Source organism: Platichthys flesus, chromosome 10 (assembly GCF_949316205.1).
Source record: "Platichthys flesus chromosome 10, fPlaFle2.1, whole genome shotgun sequence".
In the NCBI taxonomy this organism is placed as follows: Eukaryota; Metazoa; Chordata; class Actinopteri; order Pleuronectiformes; family Pleuronectidae; genus Platichthys; species Platichthys flesus.
The window spans coordinates 17,631,647-17,642,698 of NC_084954.1; the positions used below are offsets into that span (position 1 = coordinate 17,631,647).

The 11,052-nt window shown below is 41.7% G+C and overlaps 1 protein-coding gene across 1 annotated transcript in view; it reads right to left on the minus strand.

Annotated features, from left to right (window-relative positions):
* kif6 (kinesin family member 6) overlaps positions 1–9,119 on the minus strand; it is a 53,690-nt gene extending 44,571 nt beyond the window's left edge. The window contains exons 1-6 of the mRNA XM_062396588.1: positions 8,993–9,119; positions 7,437–7,546; positions 6,324–6,398; positions 2,452–2,599; positions 2,142–2,251; positions 266–395 (exon numbers count right to left, since the gene is read on the minus strand). Of these exons, the coding sequence (XP_062252572.1) occupies positions 266–395; positions 2,142–2,251; positions 2,452–2,599; positions 6,324–6,398; positions 7,437–7,546; positions 8,993–9,052 (633 nt within the window). The 5' untranslated portion in view covers positions 9,053–9,119. The remainder of the gene's footprint in view (positions 1–265; positions 396–2,141; positions 2,252–2,451; positions 2,600–6,323; positions 6,399–7,436; positions 7,547–8,992) is intronic.
* Between the last annotated feature and the right edge of the window lie 1,933 nt (positions 9,120–11,052).

Sequence of the window (11,052 nt, forward strand, 5' to 3'; positions counted from 1 at the left end):
AATTACAGAGAGAATGCTTGGTTTTACAAGAAAACACATGGTAAACGGGACCACAGGGGACCAAAATAATATTTTAGAAGGGTCCTAAGGTAGCTTTTAGAATGACCAATTCCATTCATGGCCAAAAAATAACATTTATGCCATTTACCCTGGGGAGTGGTTGCTGTTTAGAGTCCTGACTAAAACCACCAAATCATTGATGTAGCGCGACTTCAAAGTTGAGGTCATATTAAACATTTCTCCTGTGTAGAGAAGAAATTCTTACTTCTGCAATTATGCGATTGGTGTCTCCCAGGAAAAGTAGATTCAGAGCCTCCTCCTCATTGGATGACTGCTGCAGCGACAGGTTCCTGAGATGAACATTCTGGTCTGAATCCTCCATAATCATTACCCTTCTGGAAAAAGTAAGAAAAAAAAAAAAAAACTTCACTACAGGAAATTCCAGCATAATAAATTAACTTCAAATTATGAAAACAAAAAATTAAGTCAAATTCAGTCAAAACCCAAATAATCCAACACTGAGGCAATTACAAGACTATTACTAATTATGTCTGGTATGTCATATATTTTCCTCAAAGTGACTTGGCCTCGCTCGGCTTTGAATCCAAACAAACCCCATCTGCAAGTCGGCGTGGGCTGCGACCCGGGCTGACACGCGCTTTATCTGTCCGGGGGTTCATAACGTGATAACAGACAGGGCTTGCTTTTAAAAACAAACAGGTGATTGAGTTGAAGCTGCAACAGGCCCCATGAAACACAGTGTGCTGGAGGAGTTGGCTATGAATAGACTCCTGTGATCTTGCCACATCACTTCTATCATACCACCAGGGCTGTGACAGTTTGGCTACTGGATCGAGATGTCAGAGAGGGCGGAGTGACTCGGGAACACATGTAGGTAATTGTGTCAACATGTGTAGGTAATTGAGGTCGTTTGATAAAGCAGTATTAGTCTCAGTGTGATTAAAGACCTAGGAGGGTTATTTTCCCAACCAGCCCCATCAACCCTAAATAGGATCTAATTGTTGTATTTTTATACAAATGTAAAATAAATTATACAGATCCATTTAAATGTATTCACAAAACAGACTTTTGAACATACAGAGGGTGGAGTGGTGAACGCATAATGGTAATAAAGCACAGACGGAGACAATAAGTGAACCAGGGGGGAAAAATGAATGCAAGAATATCAAAAAGAAGTGATTGATTCTGAAGGCAGTGAAAGAGAGAGACTTTGTAACTGCCTCAGCTTCTCCTTGAATCAGCAAGTGTGGCCACAACATGGTTAACGACGGGCACTGTCTATTTGCAGCAGACTGTGATTTGTGGGCATCTAAACCTTGAGCTGGATTTTCTGTAAGAAGACAGAGAAAACTTAAATGGAACTGGTCCAAGAAAGAGCAAACACCAAAAATGATGTACTGGAAGTCCAAAGTCAAATTTGAGATGAAAAAAGCAATGAGTATGACAACAGGTAAAATATGAGTGACATCAAGATTATGGACTGACAAACCACTGGATATATGCAATTTGTAGTTGCAAAGATAGATTGATAAAAACTAAGAAAAAGCTGGAAATATAGCAGGATGACACAGAATGAACAGACAGACAGAGAAGGTGGCATTGACATGGGAAAGGCAAAGAGAGAATCAGAAAGAATGGCATGAAATCAGGGAAATAAGAGGTAGATGGATATAAAATTGAATTTCCCTCAGAGCAGCTGCAGCGGTGAGCGGCTATGAATATAAGCTATTTCTCCATATGACCCTCTTGCCCTCCACTCCAATGGCCTAGTCTGCCACCAGGTTGACCACATCCATTGCTGTCCCACAGTCCCATTATGTCGGTTGGCAGTTCATAGTGGGGTGGTAAATACAAGAGACTCCACATTTCACCACACAGTGACTCCAGGCCAGGCTGACAAATGGCTGCGGGGGAAAAAGGCTCAACTAAACCCACAAGTGTTTGGGAGAATAATGGACCCAGTGGTGATTGGTCTTCTCAACTTTAAAATAACACACGCACCCGTGCATGAAATTATCAGTAGTGAAATATACACTGCACTGTAAGACTGTCGACATTTTCTGAGCTGACAGCATTCCTGAAGTGTCTGTAGCAAAAAAGCAAAGAGGAAGAACACTGACGGTAGGTCTTCCAGTCGAGAGGCCTCCTGTCTGGAGTCCAGAAGGTCATATCCTGTGTCGTTGTAGATCTCCAGGTAGGAGATGTGTACGGTATAAACCATGCTGCTGTCCTGTGGAGCAAATACATGCACATACGGATCAGATTAGGCATAAGAAAATGTTTAAAAGGAAAATAAATGATGGTAGAAAGAATCCAGACAGATACTAATGTACAGTTTGCTTGATTCGCTGTATGTGGTCACTGTTAATCAGTTAAACTGGAACATTAATTTTCTAACAACAGTCAAATCATGTTGCTGCAGGTACTGACCTGGCAGAAGCATTGGTACAGGTAGGATAGGGTGCGTGGAATAATGCCTCGATCGCTGTAACGCTCGGCCCCTCCTGTGATGGTGAAGGTCTTCCCACTGCCTGTCTGCCCGTAGGCAAATATGGTGCCATTATAACCAGCTAATACACTGTAGACCAACAAACATACGCACGCACACACACACACACACACACACACACACACACACACACACACACACACACACACACACACACACACACACACACACACACACACACACACACACACACACACACACACACACACACACACACACACACACACACACACACACACACACACACACACACACACACAGATCAGTTCATGAACAATGAAAACATTATGTTCTTATGAATACAAACCACACCAAGAATAGACATTGTATATTATTTATTTATCTTATTTTATATAAACCAGATTCAATTATCTATAGATATATTCCTTATTTCTATACTTTGTTCAAAATTACTATTTTACGATTCTCTTTTCACAAGTAGGACATTTGATGTAACTGGTATTTAAAAAGAAGAGTCAACATATGGAACCAGACAACAGTGGGCTTATAGATAAAAATCACTATCAAGACTTCAAAGAAAAGCCCAGGCTAAAATACAGCATCAATATGTTATGACTTGCTGAAATACAGCATCAATATGTTATGACTTGCTGAGACAAAAATGCATCTGTCTGTAAATAAAACCGTTGCTTGTTTGTATCATGTGCCTCCAATGACATCACTGTAATATAATTTGCCACAGTGCTCATGAGTGTCAAGTGTATCCCTGCGAGGGTCTGAGTGAATTGAATCTGACACTTCAAATCCACAGGAATAGATGGCAGAGAGCGGAGAGCTGCTATGGCGACAGACGATCTGCCAGGGAGGAAGAAATGTCTCGGAGTGAAGGAAGGAGCCCAAACCCGCTCAAGTGGACAGGGGCCCGCTAAATGTTGGTTTGGCAGTGGGCTGCCTTTCTGCACGTGCACCAGTCAATGGAAACCAATGGTATCTCGCTACGTTTGAACTTAAATCTAAAATGACAGTATTCCCAAGAGGCAGATTAAATTGGCATAGAAAAAGCCCCTCTGTTGTGTAGCGTTGGAAACAAACCAGGGAGAAATATTAAAATAGTCTCACAGCCAAACTCTCCACAGGGCTGGAGTAGGTTCTTTGACACCCAAGCTTGGATAAAAGGTCATAATACAACTGAGCTGCCAACTGCCAGGAAAAGGATATCTCACACACTTTATTTTTTAAGATGAATTATAAACAAATTTAAGCCTCTTGCTTATTCTAACGGAGCTGCCGACCCAGTATTTGAGCGGTGTGTGGGTTTGCCTTCCTGTGTGCTCCACACCCTGCATGAGAACGGTGAGAGGAAAAATCGACTTGTCCGTTTTTTCAAAGCACTACATCCACGCATGAGAACAGTGGTCAGTAAACTTGCCATTGGCTGACCAGTTAATGTAGCATGAGTCATGGTACTGATTGGCAGCAGGGGGGGAAAGGACACAGACTCAGTGTTCGGTTTAAAATGGGTACTAATGATGCGGGCTGGGCCTTTCCACCGAGGCTTGGGTGTTCCCCAGTGCTTGTTCCTGTTTACACCTCAATTTTCCTTGAGATTGGCAACTTTTCATCCAGAAGATCAATGGTCTCTCTATGAGAAGCAGTGCGTCCAATCTTTCTGAGGTAACACTGCTACAGATAAAACTAGACAGACCCGGTTTCTTCTTTGAATTTGGGCTGCAGGTTTCACAGCCTTGTGAAATGGAATTAAACTGAAGATAGAGGGGTTGCTTTGCCAGGCCGACATCATTACATTGGCTCTTAGTCTCCTGGCGACATTAATGCTGGTTTGTTTTTGAACTACTGTTTTGGGGTAGGAATGACTGGTTTGGGTTACACCACAGCAGAGACAGAGACTAGTGCGTAAGTAAACGAGTTAGAGCTTTTGGCTAAACTGTGCGTAAAGTATGACTGAGTCCCAACCAAAACAACAACCTGACAGTTATTGGTAGTTGAGAAGATAGGGCGCCTGTGTGCATGAAGCGGAGTCTTGGTGCAGTGACTGCTGCGATCCAGAGTCACTCTTGACTAAACCTGAATAAATGTTTCTCGAGTACAGGGGCTTGAGGAAAAACATTGTGTCAGTCCACATTTAATTCTGTAGAGGATTTCTGCACCAAGGCATGAGATTTATCCTTGGTCACCAAATACTCACTCAATGTGGAAATTGTTGTATTTCTCCGTATAATATTGACCTTAAACAAGCAGTCTGACACTGTATGTTGTTGATTGGCTCAATGCGAATAAAATTGAATTTAATTAAAAAACTTACAACATCAGTGACTAAACAGGGATCAAGCTTAGGATTTGAGGTTTCAGTAAGAAATGTCTGATAGGGACAATAGACGGGCCATGGCTCCATGGGACTAGTGTCCTTAAGGCTGCAGACATTATGATATGATAAGATATAACCTGGTTGTGGCTGAAACTTTTTAACCTGATGTATACCATCTGTCACAACAAAGGGGGGAACTGTTGTCTGGGGAGGGCAACCGAATACCTAAGTCAGTGAACCCGTGTGAGCCTGTGTGAATCAGGTCAATTCCAGACATCTCACCATGTTGTTTATATGTCTCCTAACAACACTGATAATGCAAAGCACTTGTGAGGCTCCACAAATAGGCCGTAGTGTGACTAAGAAGCCTGGAGTGGAATGCTGTGAAGATGCTGGGGTGAACCTGAGACATGGGGACAGCGTGGAGGCAGCGAGAGGAAGAACCTGGGTTACGTGACTCAATCAACATATGAAGTTCCCAGTAAATCCTGCTCTGTTTGCTGTTTTCTCTTTTGGATGTCAGTCCTGATTTAGACTAGATGTTCGGGCAGGGTGGGAAAATATGTTAGAGACATTAAGAGTTTACTTCTGTTGAAATGCATTTAATGTTGTGTTTCCAAGTTTCAGGGGTGAAGCATCATTGAATTGAATTTCATCACTGAGGCACAATTATGCTAATTGGTGATGAAAAGCATGAAATGTAAATGCCAAACATAATACACTTGGTCCATAGTAAAAACATTTTGATTTAACAGAAGTGAGAGTTATCGATACACATCTGGTAGAAATGGATGACATGGAAATTTCTGCTTTATTCAATCAACCATCAAATAACTGGATCAATTGGGTAAAGTGACCATAGATAATAAGTAAGAAAATGTGCTTAGTTTACCTGCAAATCAAGTCAGTCCAATATATTGGTTGAATCCATTTATAGACAAATTTAAGATTCCAAATTTAATTGAGACCCTTGTGTTCGACTCATTTTTAATAAATTCAGTGGTATTAACAAATTACTTTACACAGTTGGTCTGAAGGCCTGATGTTTCTGTAGGTTCATCTAATGAATCCTTGTGCATGAATAATTGAACAGCTCAAAATGAGTAAGCAGCTACAGCATCCTACAGCTCTGTGTTGTGGCTGGTAAATGTTCTCACACTCACAATGGCACAGCGTGCCATCTTGCCTGCCAGCTCAGTCCACTTAGTGGTTTAAGTATGTAAATCATGCCAAAAATCACTGACACCCTCCATTTCCATCTTAAAGAAAGCTGAGCTTTACTGACTTCCTGTCAACAGGGCTGGGTAAAGCCTGTGTGGCCCGACCACAACATGGAAAGATGAGCACTGCTGGGCACAAGAGGTCAGTGATCATTTCTAATTTATAAGCAGGATAATGTGTTGACGTTGTAAGGGTTGACAAAGGGTTCATTATATGTTACTTGGCATTCAACAATCATGTGTCTACATCTTTCAGCTGAATAGTACAATGTCATTAAGGTCTTACCTGTCTGCAACTGGTTTGGCGATGGTTTGAAATATCTCTTCTTGTTTGACTGCTTGATCAAACACTTTTTGGTATCTGGACAAAAGAGAAAACAACAAAGACAGGGTCATCATTACACCTTTGACAGAACACAACAAGGAGGAGCATAACACTTTAAACTAATTTACTACCATATAACATATAGTCAAAGTATATGTTGCTGGTTTATCTCAAACATCCGAGGCTCTCCACAGTTACCCGCAGCCGTACTGAATAGGCACAAAAAGAGTCAACTTCATTTCCCAAGTGAATAAAGAGAAGTTTAGTCATTCTGTTTTCTAAAGCAGTCCCAACCCCGACGTGCTTTTATCCCACAGAAAAAGATGAGAGAGATGCAAGAGAAATCCGCCCATGGAGATTGTTAAAAGTGGAAATTTTATTTCTATAATGGCACAAGGGAACCTCCACCGGCTATTACAAGACTCTGTGGTTTTCAAAGGCTCTCTGTGTCCGCTGCAGTCTGACTCCCTGACTGTGAATTTAGGGCTTGGAAGCGTGGCATGGGCCCTGCCAAGAGTGTATATAAGGCTGCAGCTTTCACCAACAGCATTAAACAGATGTTCTGGCTCTGCACTGACAGAACTGCTGGATGAATTATTCATGGGAAAAAGTTTTTATGCAACCCTCAAATTCGGGTGGATGACATATCTTGCTTTATCAGTATTTGTTCTTTATCTACATTTACATTACTCCTGTGGACTAAAACTTAACCATGAGTGAAATGAAATGCCATTCATTGCTCTGGTGATGTACATTCATTTAAGACTGTGGCTAATTATACAGATATAAAGACACTACATGTGGATATGTAGTTATATTTTTTTTATTTATCTGTAATTAGTCTGGTGCTGGTGTTTTTATAACATAAAAGAGGATATAGAGATCCCTCTAAGGTATGTGGAAAAGCAGATATAAAGGTTTGCACTTCAATCGCTACTAAGTATAGCCGGATATAAAAAACAATGTAAATCAGTATGGTGGACTTCAAAGATCCCAACGGTTTAATTAGATAGAACAAATGATTCGGGAGATGAATCAAATGTAAAAAATTGTACCCTCAGTCTCAGTCTCTACCTGAACTTGTAGCACTCCCTCTTGTTGTTAACAAAGCCATCAGCTAAGTCTCTTGGCACTGTGAACTCCAGCGAGGCACCTGTCTTCTCCTCATTGTCCACAGAATACACCTGAGGGAGCCAGAGACAACAGTACATTCAAAACCACAGTGGAAGAATGCCGGTCAATAAAACAGGACAACAGAAACGGCAACAAGCATCCATCCACAGTGCTGTATTTAATGACAAGTCTACTATATAATCTATGATTTGTGTGTTGATATGTATGTGGTACCATAGACGTGGTCCGAATTAAACACGGGGACGATACATGTCAGGTTTTAAATATGACTTGGTCACTTCTGGTATGTGTACTGCAGGCTCCAAAATGTTAAATAAGAAGTTTGTATATTATTATGATCATAAATCTTATGGCAAGAAAAATAACTGAACATCCAAAAATGCTCACTGAACAATGTAGACAAGCAAATTAACCTCCGCTTACCAAAGCCAAACCCAAAGCCAAAGCCTTAGGGTAGACAGTTGAAACTGTAAACCAATATAGATTTCCCTATAGCAGGGAAGGACATTTAAAGTAAGGTTGATGTGGTTCAAATTAAACAGCCCCTGCTCGGGGCTTAGACACACAGTATGTTCTGACAGACGTTTTCAATGGACCTTGATGCAATTACAAGCCCCAGGGTCAGAGCGATAAAAGATACAATAAGACCTCAATGATCAGATTGTTTTTCATTGTCGGCCTACCTGCAGTATCGATTTCTCACCACCTCGCCACTGCTTTCTTCACATCAAACAGAGTCAACTTCAAAAAGCCCGGAGGAGGAGGTGGTAGCTCATTGCATTTTGCTGTAATCTGTCGGCCGAAGCTAAAGTGCAACTGAAACACTCAAAGTAATTTAATTATTGCTTCCTTCAGCTGCTCTGCTCAGACATTAAACAGAGCTTCAGTGAGAGGAACCTACTTTGCCAGTGGTGTTTCTGTTTGCCAGTGGTGTTTCTGTTTGGAAACACCACTGTGTTGGGCACATATGTCCCAAAAAGCCCTTCTCCGGGCTTTTTGGGACATATGTGCCCAATGAGGAAATCTCATATCTGATAGCAAGTAAAAAAAGAGTCGGCTTGTGAGTATGTTATTGGAAAAATAACTACTAGTAGGTTGGATTGTCACTGTTTGACTGACACTCCAGGACAGTGGATTTAACCAGAGCTCAGCCAGTCTCACCTTAATGTCTTTAATATAGAGTTACACACTGTAATAATTTAACGGATGGTATCAAACTTTTTGTCAACAACAAGCGCTTTACTAATAGTAAACTTTATATAAAGATGGACGACATGACTGCTGGCCAAAATTGACGCCAAATCATCTCGATCGCCACCTGGTGGCTGAATGCAGTAGGTTGGTGTTAATAGACGCGATGGGACCTTGCGGGCTTTGTAACCAACAAGGCCTCGTTTGTGTGACGCTAACATTTGCCGCACATCCTAGCAACACTAGCATTGATGTCAATAGAAACAGAGTTGTGTTCAAAAGTTGCATTTCAGCTGCGAACTCACCGCTGGCGTTCTCTTTGTGGGTTTAATGCGACCGAATATCTGTATCGTCTGTTTCACCATTTCCCGCTCTAATTAGGAAAACTGTTTTCAGCTTGGTTCCTTCCTCACATCCTGAGTTAGCCGCTAAGCTAACGTTAGCATCGCTGTCGGTGCTGAGGTCTGTACAGTTTGTTGTAGATGGTTGCTGGGCGACGGATCCTGTCGAAGATCGTCTAGGGCTGTGAAGATGATTCCTCGGTGTCGAATAACTTCAGCTTCCGACAAAATGCCTGTATGTGTGTGTGTGTGTGTGTGTGTGTGTGTGTGTGTGGGTGAGGCAGGGATTATAATAACATTAAACACATTGTCAGGCACAAGAATAAAACAGGGATTTTCTCCCGATGTTTTCATTCTTCTCGTCTCTGCAGGTGATTTGTAAATTAAAGACAAAAGACCACAGCAGGTTCAGTGACTCACATATTGACAGAGGGTTATTCTCAGTGCTGTAGAACACTCCCTGCACAGTAGACCCATGGCACTTACTCACAATGCAAATAGGTGCAACCAACTGCCTGATCTGGCAATATAAAAAAAATGGCATGTCCAAATCATCTATAGCTCTTCTTCTTCTTCTTCTTCTTTATTGGCAGGTGGCAGCCAATGTCAAGGTGCATTACCGACCATTCTATCTTGATAAAAATGTTGAATTATAAACAGAATATGACCAAAATTAGCAAAGAATATAACCAAGAGTTAAGCCAATGTTCTAAATTCTATGTTTTGGAAATGACGGATCAGAGAAGCCAGAGTGTGTTAAAATGAGAAATGATAGAGTCCAAACCAGACCTGCATTTTTCTTCTCGGTGTGTGTGTTTTGCCTGTGATGTGGCATAAAGAAGGGGTAAATATATACTCAGTGGAAGAATCCTCAGGGCACATGCCACTTTGCATTCAACCACAAGCTCTCATACAAGCACACAGGGCAAACAGGCATCATATTGCACCTGTTGCATCTGTAGTTTTTAGGCAACCTTTGTTGTTGTTGTGGTTGCAGTTTTATTTATCCCACTTTAAATCTGCACCGTACAAATATAAAGATCTCTGGAAGATTTGTTGTAAAAGTACACAAGTGATCGATCACAAGTCATTACCCGAATCCATGAGGAACACTAATTCACTATCAGCTGATTTATGCGGATCCATATGTGTTTGTGTTTGAGAGGGTCAGGGTGATGTGGGGGCTGGTGGCTTTGACCCCATCTCCAATTTCAGCTTATGAGTGTCACTCTGTTTCTGGTATTTCCATTGAACCCTGGATGCCCCCCCCCCCCTCCCCCCTTCAAATATAGCCTATACCAGGAGGCCTACATCCCCAAAGCAGCTCAGACGGAGAAGCAAGAAGACCAACTGGTTTCATGGTGGCCTTCAGGAGAATGTATCATGTTTGTTCCAGTGCATTCCTTGATGCCACGGAAAATACTGGTTACTTGTTTGGAGTTGCACGTACGTGTGTGGTGTACATGATTATGCTTGCTGCCTCAAGAGGGTGGTTAAGTTTGAATTGAAGACTGAGTGGCATTATACAGTACCGTGGATGTTCTGCATGAAAAAAAAAGCTCAAAAAAACGAGCACTGAGGTTCTCATAAAAATGCAACTTGAAATCTATCCAAGCATAACAGCAATGTTCTTACGTTGACAAAAAAAATTTGACCCAGCACAAAACATCTAAATACTCCCCCTGATACCCACTAGTCCTTGTGTGCCCAGCTAACATTTTCACAACTTGTAAAATTCCATGCATAATAATATTAGGAGAGCCTCAACAGATAGTCCACCCACACAGAGCACGAGCATTCATGAAGGGATCGTGTGAGGGTTTGGAAAGCATGTGTTTCAAATGGTATCCAATGGTGTAACATGCAACCGTGCATTCCGTCAAGTTAGACTGTGTGTGCGTGTGTGTGTGTGTGTGTGTGTGCATGTGTGTGTGTTTGGGATTTTAGTGTTACACAATGTGCAGGGGCTCTGTGAGAAGGAAACACATCCTTTCAGACGATCGCCGCTGACAAGTTGGCGTTGG